Source organism: Protopterus annectens, chromosome 13.part0 (assembly GCF_019279795.1).
Source record: "Protopterus annectens isolate FY-2018-M chromosome 13.part0, PAN1.0, whole genome shotgun sequence".
NCBI lineage: Eukaryota > Metazoa > Chordata > Ceratodontiformes > Protopteridae > Protopterus > Protopterus annectens.
In genome coordinates, this window is record NC_056747.1 from 911,737,583 (window position 1) to 911,759,526 (window position 21,944).

Genomic DNA, 21,944 nt, shown 5'->3' on the forward strand with positions numbered 1-21,944 from the left:
TACCGTAGCACCACCACCGCAAATTTTAGCCAGTTTTAAAATACACGTATGTAAGTCTGTTCAAGTCTCACTGCTTACATTGTAAAAATTATACGGTGGCCAGTTATGATAGAACTGAGTAATTTTCACTTCTAGAACATTTATATACAGGTACATTTAGTTTTGCCTTATTTTCAGAGTAAGGAGGGGGGTACTCACCCATGACAAACCTAATCAGGTTTCTTTGTGTTTGTTCCTATTATTAACTTTAATTGTTCTATCTTTGGAAGTGCTGTGCTTTCCGTTTTCCTTCTTTCTTGATTATGCTGGTTTGACTGTTTGAGCATTGGTATCTTGAGTTTCTTAAGGCCACGTTTTATTTCATTAACTTGTTTTGCTTTTGCTGCTTTTGTATGGTTAGGCAGGTTACTTAAACTCAAGAAAGTCATAATGGAGGTGGGGGCTGGATTCTGTGCACAGTTGGATTTTCCAGTCAGAGCTAATTAAAGTGAATGATTAGTTGTTGGAATGAGTACATTAAAATATTAAAATGTTGTTGCAGTGTTTATTTATGTAAACTAATGCTACCTGTGTCATTTTCTAAGTTAAAGTTTTCATCTTTTTTTTTTCAGGACAGCACTTAATTACAGCCCTTGCGGATTTGAAGTTTGGATTCAGAACCACTTCATGGTAAAGTTACTTGCATTTAATGTGTCAGCAGTCTCTCCTCAGCTGCCCTGGTGTAATTCATCATAGCACCCATTAATGTCAGGCTTTGCATGACTTGTAATCTTTACATGCAAGAAGAAAAGTATATAGAAGAATTGCCTTAATTGGAGGCCTCTATCCTGTACCCTTGCACCTTAAATTGTATTCCTTTCTGCTTTTGAAGACTGAAAGAATGAAAATCATTTAATTGGAATTAGTTGAACATTAACCTTTTTTGAAATTCTGCTTCCTTTGTGGAGCTATGCCTCTGTCCCTCTTCATGCAGGAACACCCCTGCAATTGACTCTGTATTATAACTGTCCCCAGGGTTGTTAAATGTAGGAGGATACTTTATGAATCAAGAGTTTCCAGAGGTTCATTTGATCATCCATTCTGGATTGAATGGCTTGCCCTACATCTGTCATCATTCAGGTTAATGGAGATACCTCTTAAGTTAAGGCTGATATCCTCACATAAGAAGTGTCATTGTAGATTACATATAAGAAGACACACTTATTGAAAATATTTGTTTTGTGGCTATAATTTATTTATAACTGCCTTAGCTATTGTACACAATGTGCTGGGGCTGCATTGACAGTTTAAGATAGTAAGAAATTGTGCTGCTGTTTCACTGAGTGTCCTTTTTTACTTCGGTACTTTTCCAGTTCTTGCCTTTCTTTTATACCCGTTAGCTGGTATAATAGGGTGTCTTCTCTCTGGTTTGTCTTCCATTAGAATGTTTAATAACTGCAGGTTGCTAGTGCAGAGTCTGTGATTTCTGCTGTAGCACCTGGTTTTACTAATTTTTTTGTTCTCACCTCTCTCCATTGTTACTTTGAATGCGTTATGCCTGTTGAGCTTATGCTGGAGGTGTGACCATGTAAAATCATTTGCCTTTTTTATTTCTAACACTTGTATTTAATTATAACTTAAGACATAGGCAAGCATACATTTATATGAAAGAAAACAAACTATGCAAACATATTTCCAGTTGCAAACATACATCACATATATTCTTTTGTATATTTATCATCAATTCAACATTACATAAATTTATCAGGTCCTGCTTTCCTTTAAACCTCACTCCTTCTTCAAACATTATTCTGCATGTATTGCTCCCACAATTTCCATTTTTTCTATGTAATTTGCTCCTATACTTTTCTAAAGATTCCATTTCCAGTTGTTTTATCTCTGCTACAAAATTCAGTACTTGAAATCTAGTTGGTTTAGACTTTGATTTCCATTTTCCAGTACTTGTTTTTTTTTTGGCAGCAATCAGAGTTAATCTTAACTAGGCCTTACTGTGTCTAGGCAATGGGTCTATATCAGACATCGAAAGGACCGGAGATTGAACGGCATTTACATCGAAAATGCCGGTTATCAATGTGACTCTTTTGGGGGGGCTGTGTCCCACCCCTGCTAATTATTTATATATATATATATGTATACACTCCAACTCTGGTACAAAATTCAGTACTTGAAATACAGTTGGTTTAGACTTTGATTTCCATTTTCCAGTAATTTTTTTTTTTTTTTTTTTTTGGCAGCAATCAGAATTAATCTTAGCAAGGCCTTACTGTGTCTAGGCAGTGGGTCTATATCACGACATCGAAAAGACCGGAGATTGAACGGCATTTACATCTTAAATGCCGGTTATCGATGTGACTCTTGTGGGTGGCTGTGCCCCCCCCCGCTAATTTTATATATATATATATATATATATATATATATATATATATATATATATATATATATATATATATATATATATATATATATATATATACATACACCAACTCTGGGACAAAATTCAATACTTGAAATAGAGTTGGTTTAGAGTTTGATTTCCATTTTCCAGTAATTGTTTTTTTTTTTTTTGGCAGCAATCAGAATTAATCTTAACAAGGCCTTACTGTGTCTAGACCCATGGCAATGGGTCTATATCACGACATCGAAAAGACCAGAGATTGAATGGCTTTTACATTGAAAATGCCAGTTATCGATGTGACTCTTGTGGGGGGTTGTGCCCCCCCCCCCGCTAATTTATATATATATATATATTTTTTTTTTTTTTCATCTTTTCCCGTTAGGGGTCGCCAGAGCAGATCATCTGTTTCCATTTCTTCCTGTCCCCTGCCTATTGCTCAGTCACACCAACCGCCTGCATGTCCTCTCTCACCATGTCCATAAACCTTATCTTAGGCCTTCCTCTTTCCATCTTACTTGGCAGCTCCATCCTTCGCATCCTTTTCCCAATATACCCATCATCCCTCCTCATCACATGTCCAAACCAATGCAATCTCGCCTCTCTGACTTTGTATCCAAACCGTCCAACCTGAGCTAACCCTCTAATATACTGATTCCTAATCCCGTCCATCCTTGTCACACCCAGTGCATATCTTAACATCTTTAACTCTGCCACTTCCAGCTCTGACTCCTGCCTTTTTGTCAATGCCACCGTCTCCAACCCATACAACATAGCTGGTCTCACTACCCTATTGTAGACCTTCCCTTTCACTCTTACTGGTACCTGTCTGTCACAAATCACTCCTGACACTCTTCTCCACCCATTCCACCCTGCCTGTACTCTCTTCTTTGCCTTTCTTCCACACTCACCATTACTCTGAACTGTTGATCCCAAGTACTTAAACTCATCCACCATCGCCAACTCTACTCCCTGCATCCTCAACCTTCCTCTATCCTCCCGCTCATTCACACACACATATTCTGTCTTAGTCCATTCCTCTCCTCTCTAGAGCATATCTCCATCTCTCCAGGGTCTCCGCAACCTGATCTCTACTCTCACTACAGATCACAATGTCATCTGCAAACATCGTAGTCCATGGGGCCTCCTGTCTGATTTTGTCTGTCAACCTGTCCATCATCATTGCAAATAAGAAAGGGCTCAGAGCTGATCCTTGATGTAATCCCTCCTCCACCTTAAACGGATCTGTCACTCCCACTGCAGACTTCACCACTGTCACACTACCCTTGTACATATCCTGTACCACTCCTTCTCTGCCACTCCTGACTTCCTCATACAATATCACAACTCCTCTTTAGGCACCCTATCATATGCTTTCTCCAAGTCCACAAAGACACAGTGCAACTCCTTCTGATCTTCCCTATATTTCTCCATCAACAGTCTCAGAGCAAACATCACATCTGTAGTGTTCTTTCCCAGCATGAAACCATACTGCTGATCACTAATCATCACCTCCTTTCTTAACCTAGCTGTGACTGATTAGTTTTATCCCTCTGTAGTTACTACAACTCTGCACATTACCCTTATTATTAAAAATAGGTACCAAAACACTTTTTCCCCACTCCTCAGGCATCCTCTGACTTTCCAAGATTTCATTAAACAATCTGGTTAAGAACTCAACTGCCATTTCTCCTAAGCAACTCCATGCTTCCATTGGTATGTCATCTGGACCAACAGCCTTTCCATTCTTCATCCTGTTCATAGCTGTCCGTACTTCCTCCTTGCTAATCTGTTTCACTTCCTGATTCAGTATCCCCACATCATCCAACCTTCTCTCTCTCTCATTCTCTTCATACATCAGCCCCTCAGAGTACTCTTTCCATCTGCTTAACACACTCTCCTCGCTTGTGAGTACGTTTCCCTCACTATCCTTTATCACCCTTGCGTGTTGCACATCTTTCCCAGCTCGGTCCTTCTGTCTAGCCAATCGGTACAGGTCCTTTTCTCCCTCTTTAGTGTTCAACCTTTCATTCAACTCTCCATATGCCTTATCCTTAGCCTTGGCCACCTCTCTCTTCGCCATGCTCTCATCTCCTTATACTCCTGTCTACTTTCTTCATCTCTCTGACAATCCCACTTCTTCACCAGCCTCTTCCTCTGTATGCTCTCCTGTACTTCCTCATTCCACCACCAGGTCTCCTTGTCCTCCATCCTCTGTCCAGATGTCACACCAAGCACCTTTCTAGCTGTCTCCCTTACCATCTCTGCTATATCTATCTATATATATATATATATATATATATATATATATATATATATATGTATATACCAACTCCGAGATTGCACTACAGTGAGAAAAGGGCAAATTTTCCGATCTTCACTGTACCACGATCTCACAATAAACACCTCGATGAACGGCATTTCCGATGTAAATGCCGTTCGATCACCAGTCTTTTCGATTTGGTGATAGAGATCCTAGGCAGTTCGGATCCTGTACCCCAGCTCAAAAAAAAAAAAAATTGAAACACACATCAGCAGAACAAAAAGCCAACATCAGTGTCTGCCAAATGGGAAACAATGACTGCTCGAACTATCATCAGGTATCAATAAAATTTTGATACGATAAAGAAAATCGTAATCCAGCACTGTAGATACTCTAAACAACTTTGTTAGATAAAAGATCTGAGCGTTTTTGTCACTGAAATAATAAAAGGGACTTCATCAGAGATGTAAATCATAGTATCCCACAATGCTTATATAATAACAAGATCCCTCCCCGATCTTACATCATTGTTAATACATTAATGAACCATGAATGATTTAACATAAAAATCAAATGAAAATCAAAGATTGACCATTAATATTCATCATGTATACATTTAAAAAAACACCCTGTTACAAATCAAATGTACACTACAACCAATTAGATATAAATATTAAAAAGAATTAATAGATTTCATTCTCAATACACAAGTTAAAGTGGGTATATCATTTACTGTAAACCATAAAGTCCTGTAGCACAAGTTGAAATACCTTGGTTTCAGGTTTAACTTTCCATGCTCCCATCTTGTTCGACAACATCCATAATATAAGAACTAAAGCTGTCCATCATGTTGTTGAATATTTTTCCACAGATATTATATTGGACTTTCATTTTGATCTCATACGCATGTTCATAAATTCTATCCTTTAGGGCCCATTCTGTTTTACGTGCATAGAAACCTGGACAGTTACAACACATTGCTATATAAACTACATTCTTAGTTGAGCAATTACAGTAAAAATGAGGATGAAAAATACCGTAACCTCTAATGTTGACAGCTTTGCCTTCATTAATGTAATGGAGGATGAAAAATACAGTAACCTCTAATGTAGACATCTTTGCCTTCATTAATGTAATGGTAATACTTGCACCTTCCACATTTTAAAGGTTCCCGTTTTCCCTCTCGCATTCCCAGGAGCACTCCATAATCTTTCTATATAATTCTTGATACACGAATCCTTTCTCTATCAACAATTTTATAGAAAGATTCTGGAGTGGTTCTTGGAGTGCGAGAAGGAAAACGGGAACCTTTAAATGTGGGAAGGTACACAGGTATTGCCCTTGAGTTAATGAAGGTGAAGATGTCAACATAGTTTCATAGTATAGTACTAGGCTATCTGCCCTAGGGCATGTATAAGCCTAGCCAATAGTGTACGTGGCTTTCGCCACCCCATGTAATGATACAAAAGTGTACAAAATAAATTTAGTTTACTGTGCCTCTGTCTAATAATGACACAGAGATGACCCCCGGGGTAAACCTATGATCACCCATCCACTCGCCAAGATTTCTCTTGAAGAGAGTCAGTGAGGGGCTCTGCCTAACATGGACTGGGATCCTGTTCCAGAGTGCGGGAAGCCTCTGGGTTATGAATCTGTCCCTCCAGCATGTCCTATTCATATTTGTGCTGAGGTTTAGATCTTTAGCTCTCGTGGCTCTGATGGATTTGGATTTTTTGAGGTGGAGCATGTCCATTAATTCCGGATTGGACATGGCCTTGTACGTCAGGCACAGATCACCTCTGAGCAGGCGGTATGCTACTGAATAGAGCTGGAGCTTCTTTAGTCTGGCAGCATATGACATATGTTGGAGACCCTTGATCCTCTTGGTGAGATATTTTTGGGGTCTCTCCAGCTGCTGCAGGTGCTGGGTGAGGTACATACCAAATGGGGCATTGTACTCAATCATAGGCCTGATAAGGGAGGAATATAGGGGTACAATGACATCCTTTGATCTGGATGTGAATCCCTTCATGATAAGGTGGGCAAGGTAGAATGTCTTTCTAACCAATTTGGCGATGTGGGTGTCAAATGAGAGGTCACTGTCAACTTGGGTCCCCAGGTCTCTGATTACTTTTTCCATACTTAATGGATTACCACCTATGTGGTAATTTGTGGGTACTTTGTTTTTCCCAAAGGGGATGACTATACATTTTTTGGCATTTAGTTTAAGGCCATGACTCTGGCACCAGTCTGTTTCTGTAAGGCCCTTCTGAAGGATGCATGTGTCAGCTGGTGTATCGACTATGGCGCCTAGTTTGCAGTCATCTGCGAACTTTGTCAGCCACAACCCCCCTGTGTTTGCCTGCACATCTGAGAAATAAATGCCGAACAAGAGGGGTCCCAAGACAGAGCCCTGTGGGACTCCACTTGTGACTGGCTTAGAATCTGACATAGCTCCAGCTATTCTGACTTTGTGGGTTCTGTCCTTTAGCCAGTTTGCAACCCATCTTGTGACATATGGGTTTACATTTAAGCTGTTGAGCTTGTCTATGATGCCTGAGTGGGATATTGTGTCGAAGGCTTTTGCCAGGTCCAAGTAGGATGTATGAACTGCTTTGCCCTCATCGATGGCTCTAGTGACTGTTTCAAAAAAGTCCACCAGGTTCAAAAGGCAGGATCTGCCTTTTACAAAGCCGAACTGGGTAGCGTCAATTGTCTGTAGGTTTCCGATGTCTTTGTTTATGAGTTCCATAATGATCCTTTCCATAGCTTTGCAGACCAGGCTGGTCAAGCCTATGGGGCGGTAGTTTCCAGGGTCTGTAGAGGTGCCTCCTTTGTGGAGTGGGACCACTGTTGCTGTACGCCAGTGTTCAGGGACATATCCTGTAGTAAGGCTAAGATTAAACAGCATTCTTATGTGCAGGTTTAGCTCCTCTAGGAATTCACGTAGCACGCAACCCGGGGCACCATCTGGTCCCATAGATGCTGTATTTTTAGCTTTGCTGAGAGCAGCTCTCACCTGGACATCTGAGATGTCAGGGAGGTTGCATTCAGCTGGGATAAATATTTCATCTTTTGGGGGTGAGGGAGGGGAGAAATTTGCACTGAACCTGTCTGCCAGTATGTTGGCAATATCTGTGGGTTCAGTGTATTTCTTGCCATTATGAACTAACTCTGAGCATATCTGAGGGTTTCCGCCCAGGTTTCTAACATAACTGAAGAAGGCCTTGTGGTCATCTTTAGTGTCCTTAGCGATTTTTCTCTCAAAGTTGGCCTTTGATGATTTTATGAGCGAACGTAGTTTTTTGCTAGTGCTGATCAGAGATGCCTTCCCTTTATGGGATTTTGCTCTGTCTTGCAGTAGCTTCCTTCTCTTGTTATAAAGTTTGTTTATGGCTGGGGTCCACCAGATAGGACGCCTGCCTTTGGTGGAAAGGGTCTTGGTTTTATTTGGGATTGCATGATCCATGCATTCTTGGAGATGTCCGTAGAAAGTATTTGTGAAGGATACAGCAGTGTGGGATGTGGTTTCCACTGGCCCAAGGGGCTTGAAGGATACCATTTCAGTCCTAAGGAGTGTAAAGTCAGCTTTTGAGAAGTTTCTCACTGTGGTCTTTTGTGCTGGGGGTGGAGGTGGGATATGAATATCTAGGGTTATTAATTTGTGGTCTGATCTCACTAGTGAGGGGTATACTTCCGGTGTTGAGCATTTTGTCCCCATGTTTGTGATGATCAGGTCAAGTATATTATTTCCCCTTGTGGGGGAGGTGACTAGTTGTTCCATCGCATTTCAGTTGATGAATTCCAGGAACCTTTGGGCTGGGGTGTTAGGGCTGGAATAATGCACCCAGTCTATGTTTGGGTAGTTGAAGTCAACCAATATGATGGTATTTGGTGAGACATTCATATCCTCCAGTGTCTTCAGGAAGGCTGAATGGAGTTCCTGAGATTGAGAGGGTGGTCTGTAGCATGCTACAAGTTGTATAGCAGTTTTGCCTATGGTTAGTTGCACATGGATGGTCTCCGATGCTTCATGCGTTGCCACTAACCTGGAGGTGTGGGTGTCTTTAATGAATATGGACACTCCCCCTCCTTTTGTGGTTCGGCCCAAGTTTTGGGGCCGAAATGCATGATACGAGGTATAACCTGGTAGGGCTGGGGTGCTCTCAGGAGCCTTGAACCAGGTTTCAGTTACTGCACAGACATCGATGCTCTCCATACTGAGGAGTGCTTCGAGAGCCTGCATCTTGAGATTTAGACTTCTGGCGTTGAGCAGCATTACCCTTAGTTTTTTTCCTTTTTTGTTTTCTAAGGTGGTGGGTTTGTCTTTGAGCCTTGCCTAAAAAAGGCACTATGGGGGTGGCAAGAGCCTTAGCCAATATCCAGAAGCCCAGTGGTGACAGGTGCAAGCCGTCCCTTGCCAAGCAGCGTGGCTTGTCCAGCATGTCATCCCAAGCAGACAGACATTGGATCCCCCTAGAATGACACCAGTAATTGAGCCAATTATTAAAGCTGATCATCTTGTCTTTGTATTGTGGCATCATTCTTGGTGAGGGCAAGATGCTGCTCAGGGTCAGGGTCATACCGGCCTGGGCTACATAATCAGAGAGCTCCTCTATGTCTCTTTTCATGTAGTCCAAGGAGGTACATCTCAGGTCATTCACGCCGGCATGGACAATGACGGAGTCATATTTGTACTTGCTTTGGAGTGACCTGAGTGCTTGTGTTATGTGGCGGATCCTAGCACCCGACAGGCAGCTCACCATTACCCTCTCTTTGTTCAGCCTGGTAAGTGGAACGTCAGTGTGTCTGACTATAGAGTCGCCTATTACTAGTGTATCAGGCATGGTGTTTCGCCTTAAGGGCTGTGATTGTTTAGCACACTGACTTAGTGTACTATGTGTTGCATGTGCTGTGTTTTGAGGTGGTGTTTTCTTGGGTGTCTGCTTTGGGAGCCTCTGTTGTTTTGGTAAGTTTTTTATTAGAGCCTCCGAGTATGTCTTTGTGTTTTTATGTGTTTGGTTTGCAGTTGTGGTTGGTTTATGTGAGACTGGGTTTATTGTGTGTGTGGTTACCTTCTCCTCATGTCTGGTCTTGTTAGTCCTGTGTTGAGAGAGTTTAGCCTCCAGTTTGGCTATATAGTTGCATTTCTCACATGTGTTTGTGTTTGTTGGGAGGAGGAGAGGGTTGTCTGTGTACATGAGACAATTGTAACATTGTCTCAGGATTCCCAGATTAACCAGCTGAACTGGAGAGGACGTCAGTAATATACCACTCGACATGCCAGAATAGTATAAGGGAGTGATGTGAAACTGGGTCAGAGAGGACTTTGAAGGGAAGTGGATATTAACACGGGTTGTAGGTGGATGTAGTGCTTACGTTAGTTTAAGGGTGCTTCACTTGAAAGAAAGGTTTTAGGAGCAAGTCTCCCCTAGGCTTATAATATTAGCTAAAATGTTGTTTTCCCCCATAGTAGAGCTTTCTTAAGGGAAAAACTGAAGTGCAGACTTGGCGGAGCCAGGAATAGTTTAAGCCTGTTTAACTGGCGCTGCTATCATCGCAAGCAAGCAAGCAAACGCGGGTTTTAAACAGGGAACTTCAAAAGAGCTGGAAATGGTCCAAAACGACCAATTACTACAAGCTCTTGTGCTGAGGTCACTCCTTCAGGGGCAGATAGGCTGCTCAAGGCTCCCCACTCCCACTGGTGAGCAAAGAAACTTCCTTCTATCCAAGTAAGGCAATGGACAACACAGGAACTACACCACAGTCCAGAATACAGCAAAGCCTGTATACTGGTCTAAACTAGTCGAGAAAAGGCAGGAAAACAAGGATTTTTTTTGTTTTTTTGTTTTTTGAGTTAAAAAGTACACAGAAATGCAGGAAACAGTAATAAATCAATTACACAGGCTAGCACACTTTAGTGGGCAGCCTCAACAGTTAAATTTAACAAACAAACTTTTGACCAACTGTAACTTAAGTGCAGATAATGTACAATGCAAAAAGAATATGGTATTTTTCATCCTCATTTTAATTGTAATTGGTCAACTAAGAGAGTAGTTTATATAGCAATGTGTCATAAATGTCAGTTTCTGTACAGGTAAAATGGAAAAGGCCCTCAAAGAATTTATGAACTTGTGTACATGATCTAAATGAAAGACTGATGGTAATACCCTGTGGAAACATATTCAACATGATTGGCATAGTTTCAGTTTTTATGTTTTTGATATTGTCAAACAAAATATAGGAGGGGCCATGGAAAGTTAAACCAGACACCAAAGAATTGCAATGGCAAATAAGGACACATGCTACAGGACATTCTGGTTTAAATGATCTGGTCAGTGGCTTATCAAGGGCTAGGATCCACCACATTACACATGCACTCAGATCATTGGACCACAATTACCAATATGACTCAGTCATAGTCCATGTGGGAGTAAATGACCTAAGATGTACCTCCCTAGACTATATGAAAAGAGACATCATCGAGCTCTCAGAATATGTGTCTCAGGCTGGTATGAGTGTAGCACTGAGCAGCATTTTACCTTCTCCAAGGATGATGCCACAATACTAACAAAAGATGATTGACTTTAATAATTCGCTTAGTTTCTGGTGTCATTCTAAGGGGGTGCAATATTTGTCATATGGAAGGAAATGGTCAACAGACCATGCTGCTTTGCCAGGGGGTTGGTCTGCACTTCTCCCCTCTAGGCTTTCGAATATTAGCTAAAATGTTGTTTTCCCCCATAGTGCCATTTTTAGGCAATCCCAAACTGAAATTACTTTCAGCATAGCAAATCAAAACCAAGAAAATCTAAAGCTGTTACTGCTCAGTGCTAGGAGCCTAAACAAAATACTCCACTCCCTAGAAGCTCTCTTTACCCTAGAGAATGCTGATGTCTGTGCGGTCACTGAGACGTGGTTTAAAGCTGCAGAGAGCACACCAACAGTGCAAGGTTATAATGCCTTCCAGACATTTAGACCAGTTACTTCACAGGCAGGGAGTAAAGGTGGAGGTGTCTCTATTTATATAAAAAAATAAACATACTTTAAGGCTGGTCAAACAGGGCAATGCACTTGAGCTGCTCCATGTTCAAATCACCATAGGTAAAGTCCAATACCACTTCCTTGCAAACTATAGGTCCGCTCTATGACCCAGGAAAGCCATACCATATATTTAAACTTATTAGAAACACTAACCATCCAACCCAATACCATATTTATGGGTGACTTTAATTTCCCCACTAGTAACTGGGAATCCTTTACAACATCAAACATACATGCACAGAGATTCCTGCATTTTGTAAACACAAACTCCCTTGGCCAGGTAGTCAATGCACCAACCAGGCATGCACCCATACTGGATCTGGTCCTCACAAATATGGGAGAATGCTGCACACCCCGTACTGTAATGCCTACCTAGGTAAGGTCAGACCACAAAATTGTCTCCTTTGTAGGAAAAAAACCTGGACCCCCCCACATACACACACACACACACACTAAACCGGGAATATTCAGGAACTATTCTAAGGCAAACTTGGCAAAATTTCAAGCCCCCATAAACTTTGAGAACACTTCTACCTTTGCAGAACTATTCACAGAAACCCTGTACAAGCATGTTAATAGCTGCATAGAGGCAGCTGTACCCACCAGGAAGAAGTAGAGAACTAACTCAAAAAACAAGCCACCCTGGTGGAGTCTCAAAATCAATTGGATGTATAACAGGAGGAAGAAAATCATGGCAAAAATAGGAGTGCAGCACCCAGCAGGATAAAAGCACTCTCATCAAACTAAACAAACAACTCGGAGGACAAATACAATTTACCAAAGCCAAATTTGAGGCAAGTTTAGCTTCCCAGGGCAAAGACAGCCACAAAGCATTCTTTAGCTATATAATTAACCTCAAAGGCAATACACAATTGGGTCCAGAGCTCATTGTAAATGGAGCCACCCATACTGAGCTAGAAGATATAGCAAACCTCCTGGCTGATAAATTCACCTCCAACTTTACTCCTCTCTCCCGTCAACTTTCCCTCAGGAATGACCATCAAATATAACTCCCCCTAATTTTACTAGGGAACAGGTCCTTAATGTTCTCTCTAGGATCAAGAATACTGCATCAGTAAGCCCAGACAGTATCACAGGATGCCTTCTAAACAGCATGAAACATGACCTATCAAGGCCTCTGGAATTACTATTTAACTGTAGCCTCCAAACAGGCTTCATGCCTCATGAATGGAGAAAGGCAACAGTCATCCCTCTGCACAAAGGTGGGCCATCTAAAGACCCTGGAAACTACAGACCCGTAAGTCTCACTAGTCTTTTATGTAACGCCATGGAAAGAATTATCATGGAGATGATCAATAGAGATATAGTAACCCTCCAGACACTGGACCCAACCCAATTTGGTTTTGTCAAGGGCAGATCATGCCTACTCAACCTGGTGGACTTCTTTGAGAAGGTCACCAAAGCAATGAATGAGGCCAGAATCGTTTACACTGCCTACCTTGACCTGACCAAGGCATTTGACACAATACCCCACTCAGACATTGTTGACAAACTCAAGAGGTTAGGTACAAACCTGTATGTCACCCAGTGGATAGCCAACTGGCAAATAGACAGGACCCAGGAAGTTAGAACTGGGGAGTTCTCCTCTACTAAGAGGCCAGTCACAAGTGGAGTCCCACAGGGATCAGTCCTTGGACCGCTCTTTTTTGGCATTTACTTCTCAGAAATCAAGGCCAGTGTCAGTGGTCTCTGGCTGACTAAATTTGCAGATGATTGAAAATTAGGAGCTGTCATTGAATCTCACACTGACACAAATGTTCTCCAGGAGGGGCTGACACAGACAAACAACAGGTGTCAGAGCCATGGACTAAAACTAAATGCCAAGAAATGCATAATAGTATCCTTTGGGAAGTCATCCATCCCTGGTAATTATCATATTGGCAACACACCCCTTAGAGTTGACCCAGTAGTCAGGGACTTGGAGACATGCACAGTGATCTGGCCTTTGATCATTACGTGTCTACAGTGGTGAGGAAATCATTCTATGTTGTGCAACTTATAAACAAAGGTATGGCATCAAAGTCCAAGGAAGACATTGTTCCACTGTATTCGGCATTCATCAGACCTACAGTGTCATTGAGTACAGTGCTCCCTTTGGCATGTACCTAACCAGGCATATCCACCAACTGGAACGTCCACAGAGATTCCTCACTAAAAGAATACAGGGAGTAAGTAATATGTCTTGTGCAGACTGCCTCAAGGCCCTATCCCTGTACTCTTTCTCTTGTATGCCTTTGAGGGGAGATCTATGCCTGGCATACAGGGCATTGTCAGACGCCACTCTGATGGACCTCCTGCATATCCACAAAACAAACAGTACCAGAATTGCCCTTTCTGAAGAATTAAACCTTGCCTGTGATATAAATAGGACTTGCTGGAATGATAGGTATGTATCCTAAAGACTACCCCATCTATGGAACAGGCTCCCCGTCCATGTGAAGCAGAGTTCTTCCCCTCAAGTGCAACTTGGACAATTGGATGGGAAACGGGAAATTCGTCCCTGGTTTGGCACCTATGTCTCTAATGCATACAGGTAGCCTGTAAATGGTTCATCTCCCAGGCCCCTGCTTACACATTTCAAGGGTATCGGAACTTATCAAAGATTTGGGATGCATGGCTAGGCTTAAAAAGGCCCTTGTGGTCATTAGCCTAGTAAACACCTATGAAACCTATATGACCTCTTTAACTTGTGTATTGAGAATGAACTGTATTAACATTTTTTTAATCTTTATATCTAATTGGTTGTAGTTTACAATTTATTTGTAATAGTATGTTTTGTTAATGTATATGTGATAAATATCAATTGCCAACCTTTGATTTTTATATTGAATCATTCATGGATCGTTAATGTATTAACAATGGTGTAAGGACAAGGGAGGGGTCTTCCTATTGTATAAGCATCTGTTCGTCAGAGATTTACATCTCTGATTGAGTCCCATGTATTGTTTCAGGGAAGAAAGCAGTTGATCTTTTATCTAATAAGGTTGTTTGTTGTATCTGCAGTGTTGCATTGCAATGATCTTTAGCGTATTGTAATTTTATTGATACCTGATGATAGTTCGGGCAGTCTTCATTTCCTGTTTGGCAGACGCGGATGTTTACTTTTTGGTCAGGCTGGTATACGATTTATCAGTTTTCTTTATGATTGGTTACCAGTTTAAAAAAAATATTTTCTTAGTTAATCATTTGCTCACTCAATATTTCTGACAGAGTACTCTGTAGGGAATTCTTAAAGTCTGCCAACTCATTACACTCCCAGAACATATGTTACCTCTTTCTGCCCCATTATACCTCCAGTATTTGCCATCTACTTGAGAAAAAATAATTTGGAGTCTGCTTGGGGTATAAAAATACCTATGTAAACACTTCCAACCAATATCCTAAATCTTCAGTGCTTTGTTGCCTCTTTGGAAACCATACATATGTCCTTCTATTATTTCCTCTTGAATTGCTTATTCAGTCTCTCTTCCCAGTCTTTTGTAAAAACCCCCTCTGATTGATTTCTCTAGTTACAGTGCAGTATTTTATATACCCTACTAATTATCCTTTTTTAATAACAACTTCTGTTCTATATTCAACTAAAAACTGTACCAGAGCAGGTGTTTCATTTAGTCCCCTATCCCTTTCTGTTTGCCTATACTCAGAAATCAATTTCTGATATGGAAAGGCAGTCTCTAGCCTGTAGTCCAACTGTCTTCTCGATTTCATCCCATTTTTTTACTTTTCCCTCACTAGACATTTGCTCCCAGTACCTTGGTTCCTTTGCCAGTTTTCTCTAGTACATTCCAGCCGTCTTTTGCCTATTCTCTGTACCCATAATTGCAGTCATCCCTAGAGGCAAGGTCTTTTAATCTCCATGTTCATGTTGATTTGATTGTTAGAAAACTTTCTGCTACTTTTGAATATAGTATTTTTTTAATTTCTCCGAATCTTTTGGGTTTCTAATACAATGACAGGAATTAATCCCATTCCTGAGTCAAAGTATGATTAAAGTTTGTGAAATTAGCATTGTTTCAGTTTTTGATGTCAGCCTGAAGTGCTCTTCACTGCACACACTGGGAGCCAAATTATAGCCATGACAGCTTAATGGGTTACTGGCTAAAGCAAAAGAGCATTAGTGACAGAGAGTCACTCTGGAATACCCCACTTTGAATTTTTATCCCTGGAGTAATAATTTGTGCTTTATCATGGTTTAATTGCAAAGTGGTTTGTCACTGTTTCATGGTCGCTGTGATGTAGTCTATCAGTGTAGAGTGTATCTTATACATTTTTAAGCTCTCTTTTATCCATGAATGTGGGATACCTTCAAATGTTTTTTGTAGTCTATGCCATGCTTAGAAATGCTTAGATTCTTCCCCTTTTTACAGTTCTCCACTATGACTTTATTTAACAACCAATGATCCTTTGTTTCATATGACTTTCTTGTATTACTCTTTTGTTCTGTTGCCATAATTTAGTTTTCTTCTAAATGACTATATAAACTCTGTCGGGATCAATTCCAGTGTATAGTTTATACATCGTCGGAAGGCAAGTTATTGGTCTAACCTTTTGGTCTAACTTTTAGGGTAGCTTGCAGGTTCACTCTTAAGTAGGATAATAGTTTTTCCTGTTGTTATCCAGATTGATGTCTGTTAGGGGTCTGCATGTAAATAGTTCTTACTCTTGGCTAAATTTTCGTGCAGATATGTTAATACTTTTAGCCAGGAGTTAGGTACTGCATCTGGTCCTGGGGTTTTCCAGTTAGAGGCTTTTCTTAACTTTGTTTTAATCTTTCTGGTCATTACTTCAAAACATTTCATATCCTGTACATTTGAACTTCATATTCTTTCTTTTACTTCTGTGCATGTAGAATGTTTATGTTCCACAGGATCTTCATTAAATACTTCTCCAAAATGTATGTATGTCTTCATTTTTTTTTTTGGTGGTCTTTCAATTCCTTTTAGTTTCCCAGTTCTCTGTAAAGCTTTTTTGGGTCATCAATAAACTGCTTATTTTGTACTCTTCCTTTACATTTATCTGTGTATCTTCTAAGTTTTTTCTGCCTGTTCTGATATTTTTAATTTATTATTTGCGATAGTGCATGATAAATCCTGATCTGTTATAATGCGCATTGTTTTTATCACGTCTATCTTTCCTCTGTATTTTTGTTGATCTGTTCAGTCTTCTATCACGTCTATCTTTCCTCTGTATTTTTGTTGATCTGTTCAGTCTTCTATACTCTTCTAACAGTGACACTTCTTGTCTGAATTGCTTTATAGTTTTCTCTATTCAATATTTCCATGATGGCATTCAATTTCTCCCCGTCTTTTCCCTTACTAACCCTTGTTCTTGTGGTAGGACTTTATCCGTTATTAATCTGCACAGTAATGTATCCTATTTATTTCTCTTGTATTGCATGAATCTCTATGGACAGTCCTAATTACTGTGTTCATTTGTTTTATCAAACTTCTAACTTTTTGGGTTTTATTGACCTTCTGCAGTCTTTTTCATTCATTGATCTTAATATGCCTATTCATCTCTATTAAATCAAGCAACTCTTCTCTTAGCTCATTTTCTTCTAAACTGAGGGCACTTTTTTTGTTCTTCATTTCCCGCGGGCATTGTATAGAAAGTTCTATAGCATCTAACTGTGGCATATTCTCTTCAATTTCATCCGGTCATCCGTTACTCTGTCATATGGGAACTCACTCCTCAACATTGACTGTCAGAGTTGCTGCAGTTTCCTGTTCCTTCTCTTGCTGTCCAGGTTCAAGTGAACATTTATACTGGTTTCTTCTGGAAGGCTCCAAAATATCTTCATATGGCAACTGGCTAGCTGCTTACCATTCCACTGATTTCTCCTTAATTTGGATGCCAATTGCTCTATCCTGCTGTGGTGTTTTCTGAGTTAGATTTTCTACACTGAGTCTGTCACTTTGCAGGTACTCCATAACCTCATTTTCTAGCTCTTTAAATTTTCCATTACAAATGTTCTTTTCTGCTTTCCCTTTTTGCCTTCTTACTTTTTGTATTGTAAAGTTGTCCATGTCCAGATTCCTTTGCATTATATTTCTCTTCAGATGTCTTTGGTGCTGCTCTTTTTGTATTGATTAGTTTTGCTTTCTGCTTTGTGTAAATATTACACCATATTAAATCTCTCTTTCTTTCTCATGTCCATATTTCTTCTTCAGATGTCTCCTGATCTTCCTGCTTCTCCTTACTTTGGAGACTTGTTCCGTCATGATGTGATGTAACCTGTGTTAAACCTTTTACACCAAATCCTTCACTTCGCAGGCATTCCATAACTTCAACTTATTTTTTTTAATTTCTACTTTACTGATAATCTTTTTTACATTCCCTCTTTGTGATTTTATTTTTTATTATGAATATTTCCATATCTGGATGCCTTTGCCAGTATTTCTGTTTGAATATCTGTGGGGCTGCCTTTTTTGTCTTGATTAATTTGGCTTTTGACTTTGCATAAATATTGCAGCATACCAAATCTCTCTTTCTTTCTCATGACTATATTTCTTTTTTATACTTTTAAAACATCTCTAAGTTTTGTTTATATTTTTGCACTTCCTCAGATGCTTCTTTTTCCAAACAGATCAAAGTTTCTTGGTCTGTATAATGTTTTCACAAATCTGTTGCATTAATTAACACAAGTTTTTATTTGAAGCTTCTGACAATTTTTCTTATGGAAGAATTTTTCTTTCCTGTAATTTCTTTCGTAATCTTTTTTTTTGTATTGTGTTTCTGGAAATGTGCTTTTTACATAATAGTTACAATACATGATTTCTTTCTCATCCTCAATAGTCCACTGTATCATCTTTATGGCTCTTCTTTGGCCTATCAGTTTTTGTGGACTGCTGCTTCCTTCTGTAACAGGGGAGCCGTCCTCCCCCTGGGCCTGGCCTGTCCCGGCCCCATGGCGTATTTTGAGTGAGTCCCTCTTTTTTTTATTTCTCCAAGTCTTTTGTGTTTCTAATTCCATGACAGGAATGGACCCCATTCCTAAGTCAAAGTACTATTAAAGTTCATGAAATTAATATTGTTTCAATCTTTGATGTCAGCCAGAAGTACTCTTCGCAGCACCCGCAATGTACCCATAATGACTCCTCCTGCAATTTGTATGGGGTTAGATGTATTGGTAACATATCTAAATATACTAGTATTGGAACTGTCGGGCTATCTTTCTTCCACATTGCTGTCATTTATGCCTGCAGATCCTGACAGTTTATGACTTTGTGTCTCTCTGTATGCAAGACACTGTAGTCACTGGGTGTGACGATTTCAATGAGTAATGCTACTTTTGTCTTCTTTTCCCTCTTTCTGTGTGGCTGTTGCTATTTTCTTTAAGGATCTGCATCCAAAATCCCCCTCCTGCTTTAGCACCATCCCTTTCCACTTTGAGTAATAGCTTTATACTTGTGTTATAAGAGCTTTAACTGTGTAGTTGTAAAGTATCACTTCATATCAGGTAATTCTAATATACCTTGTTCTTTCAAAAGGATAAACGTATCCCACTTGACCCTTGCCCTTCCCTCTTCCAGATAAAACCCTTCAATTATTTATTAACTACTGTTCCCAGCTTCTCCCTTGGTTGATAAAAATATGCCTATCTTTTATATAAAATGAAAGGGACTAAAACATCTTCTTTCCTTGCATCTTGCTATCCATAAACAAGAAATTCCTGATGTCCTTCATGGATGCATCTGCAGTCATAACAGCTGGGTTGTCCTGTCGTCAGGCAGCCCGTCAGTCGGCCGGATTCCAAAGTCCGGGTCCGGCTTCGGCTGATGTCGCTCTTCATCCGACGTCATCTCTGTTGGACTCCGGGTATAAAGGCATCAGCCGTCAGTCTTTCTTGGCAGAAGCTGTTGTCGGTCGGATCCAGAGATTTTCTACCGAATACTACCTCAAGACTTCTAAAGCTAGGACTCTTTCTTGCCTCAGCCGATGTCAGAAAAAGTTAATAATTGTTTAACCTGTGGGAAACAAATACCTCATAAAGATTTCCATTCTTACTGTCTGCCTTGTTTAGGCCCAGCCCACGCAGCCTGTTCGCCTGTGCTTCCTTCAACCGAGTTTGCAGAACAGTTTTTCGGTTCTGACTTTGCTTACATTATGTCGCCGGAACCTCCGACTACACTTTCTGCCAAAAAAAGACCGACACTGAAACCACGCTTAAGCAAAGTGTCTCGGTTTCGCGAAACCGAAAACTGATCTAGGTACAGCCGAATCTATCTCTACACTTGAGGCCCCTGCTACAATTCTTGAATCGGCCTCTGAAACTTTACCCACTAACTTATCAGACACCATTCCCTGGATGTCTCTACCCCAGCACGTGGTGCTGCTAGGCCTCCAGCAGCCATGTCCATTAAGGCCTTCGCCAGGGCTAAAGCAGCCAAGACTACCAAATCAGTGCCTGTTAAACCACCCTCAACCAGGCCCTCTTCTAGTTCCCAAATGCTCACCTTGGCAGAAGATTTGATTTCTTTAATTAGAGGATCTCAATCTCACCCAGACAGGGCCTCTCAGCCCCAGATAAGAGACCTAGGGCAGAGCCCCCTGAGCCAGTGTCCTCTGAGGATTCTGCAGATGAATCAGACATTACTGACCAACCAGAGGCCCCTTTCTCCAATTTTGAGGATTCTGATGCTGAAGAATCCATTCCAGCTGAAGAATTCTCCTTTGGAAACCTTGCATGCCATGCAGAGCAGTTCCAATGGCAGCAACAAGAATTCTCAGATTAAAGACTTAGAACCTTTCTACACCTTCCACAACACAGGCCCTTAGCTATACCTCCTGTTCTTTCTGTGGTAGACGCTTTTAATGATGTCTGCTCTGCTCCAGACTCATTACCCCCAGCCCCTGCCAAACCAGACAGATTTTACAGGGTGCCTGACACTCATCACCACCTTTACAAGGCCCCCTTGCAGACCCAGAAACTATATCCCAGGGTCCCAAGGCAGTTGCATAACCATAGCTAAAACCCTACTCCTTCTGAAAGGGAAGCAAGGGCATTAGACAGATGGGGTAAAAAGTATACACTTCAGCTACTCTCTCAGCTAGAGCTTTAAACTGCCAGTTTCACATGATACAATACCAAGAGTTTATGCTTGATCAGTTAACTAAAAAATTAACCACTGATGAAGCTCTTGATAAGAAATGTGTATTAGAAATGGTAAATAATATACAACAGGTTAGTAACCATTCCTTAAAATGTGGCTATGATGCACTGGAGGCTTCATTTAGATCAGCCATGACTGGCACAGTGATAAGAAGGCATGCATGGCTAAAGGAGCAAGCTCTACCAGATCATGTTAAAGCTAAATTGTTAGATGCTCCTATGGATAAGACAAGTTTGTTTGGTGCACCTGCCCAGCAGGTTATGAAGAAAATGGAAGAAAAGGCAAAATCAGTTCAAACTGTTAAAGATTTCCTGCAGGTTCAACCCCAAGGTTTAGCAGGAACTGGCCTGCCAAGAATTGGTCCTTTCCTGACTCCACAAGATTTCAAAGGGGCAGGAATAGACGTTCCAGAGGCAGAAACCAAACCAGAGGAAGTGCCTACAGAGGACGACAGTGGCAAGGTAACAACAGAGGCACAGACACAGCCACTGCCACTACTTCAACACAGCCACAGTGACTTACTCCTAAAACCGCCTACCAGGGAACAAATAGCAGCTCCACTAGGCGGAAGGTTAACTTTATTTGCAAAGAACTGGCACCATATAACAAAAGACAAGTGGATTCTGCAAATTATACATCAAGGCTACCGATTCCACTTCCACACTATACCAGTCAAAAGAGGAATGCCAAATCTACCTCCAAATCAAAAAACAGAAGCTTTACAACAGATAATGGAGTTAGCAAACATGAGAGCTGTGGAAAAAGTGCCTACAGCAGAGCAAGGAAAGGGGTTCTACTCCAGACTGTTCCTAGTTCCAAGAAAGGAAAAAGTTGGAGACCAATTCTCGACCTGTCCACCTTGAATACATACATTATTGTCCCAAAATTCAAAATGCTGACCCTACAGCAACTTCTTCCCATGCTGGGCAAGGAGTGTTGGCTGGTAACTCTAGATCTCAAGGAGGCATACCTGCACGTCCCTATTCGACCAATCTGCAGAAGATACCTCAGATTTCTTGCAGGATCAGAGCACTATCAATTCTCAGCATTGCCTTTTGGCTTATCTACTGCCCAGAGTATTCACAAAATGCCTGGCATCAGTAATCGCATA

The 21,944-nt window shown here is 40.8% G+C and overlaps 1 protein-coding gene across 3 annotated transcripts in view; it reads left to right on the forward strand.

The window, feature by feature from the left end:
* LOC122787768 (alanyl-tRNA editing protein Aarsd1-like) overlaps window positions 1–21,944 on the forward strand; it is a 658,622-nt gene that overhangs the window by 297,215 nt on the left and 339,463 nt on the right. For all 3 annotated transcript variants that reach the window (XM_044054668.1, XM_044054667.1, XM_044054666.1), the window contains one exon: window positions 612–669. In XM_044054668.1, coding sequence (XP_043910603.1) covers window positions 612–669 — 58 coding nt within the window. The remainder of the gene's footprint in view (window positions 1–611; window positions 670–21,944) is intronic.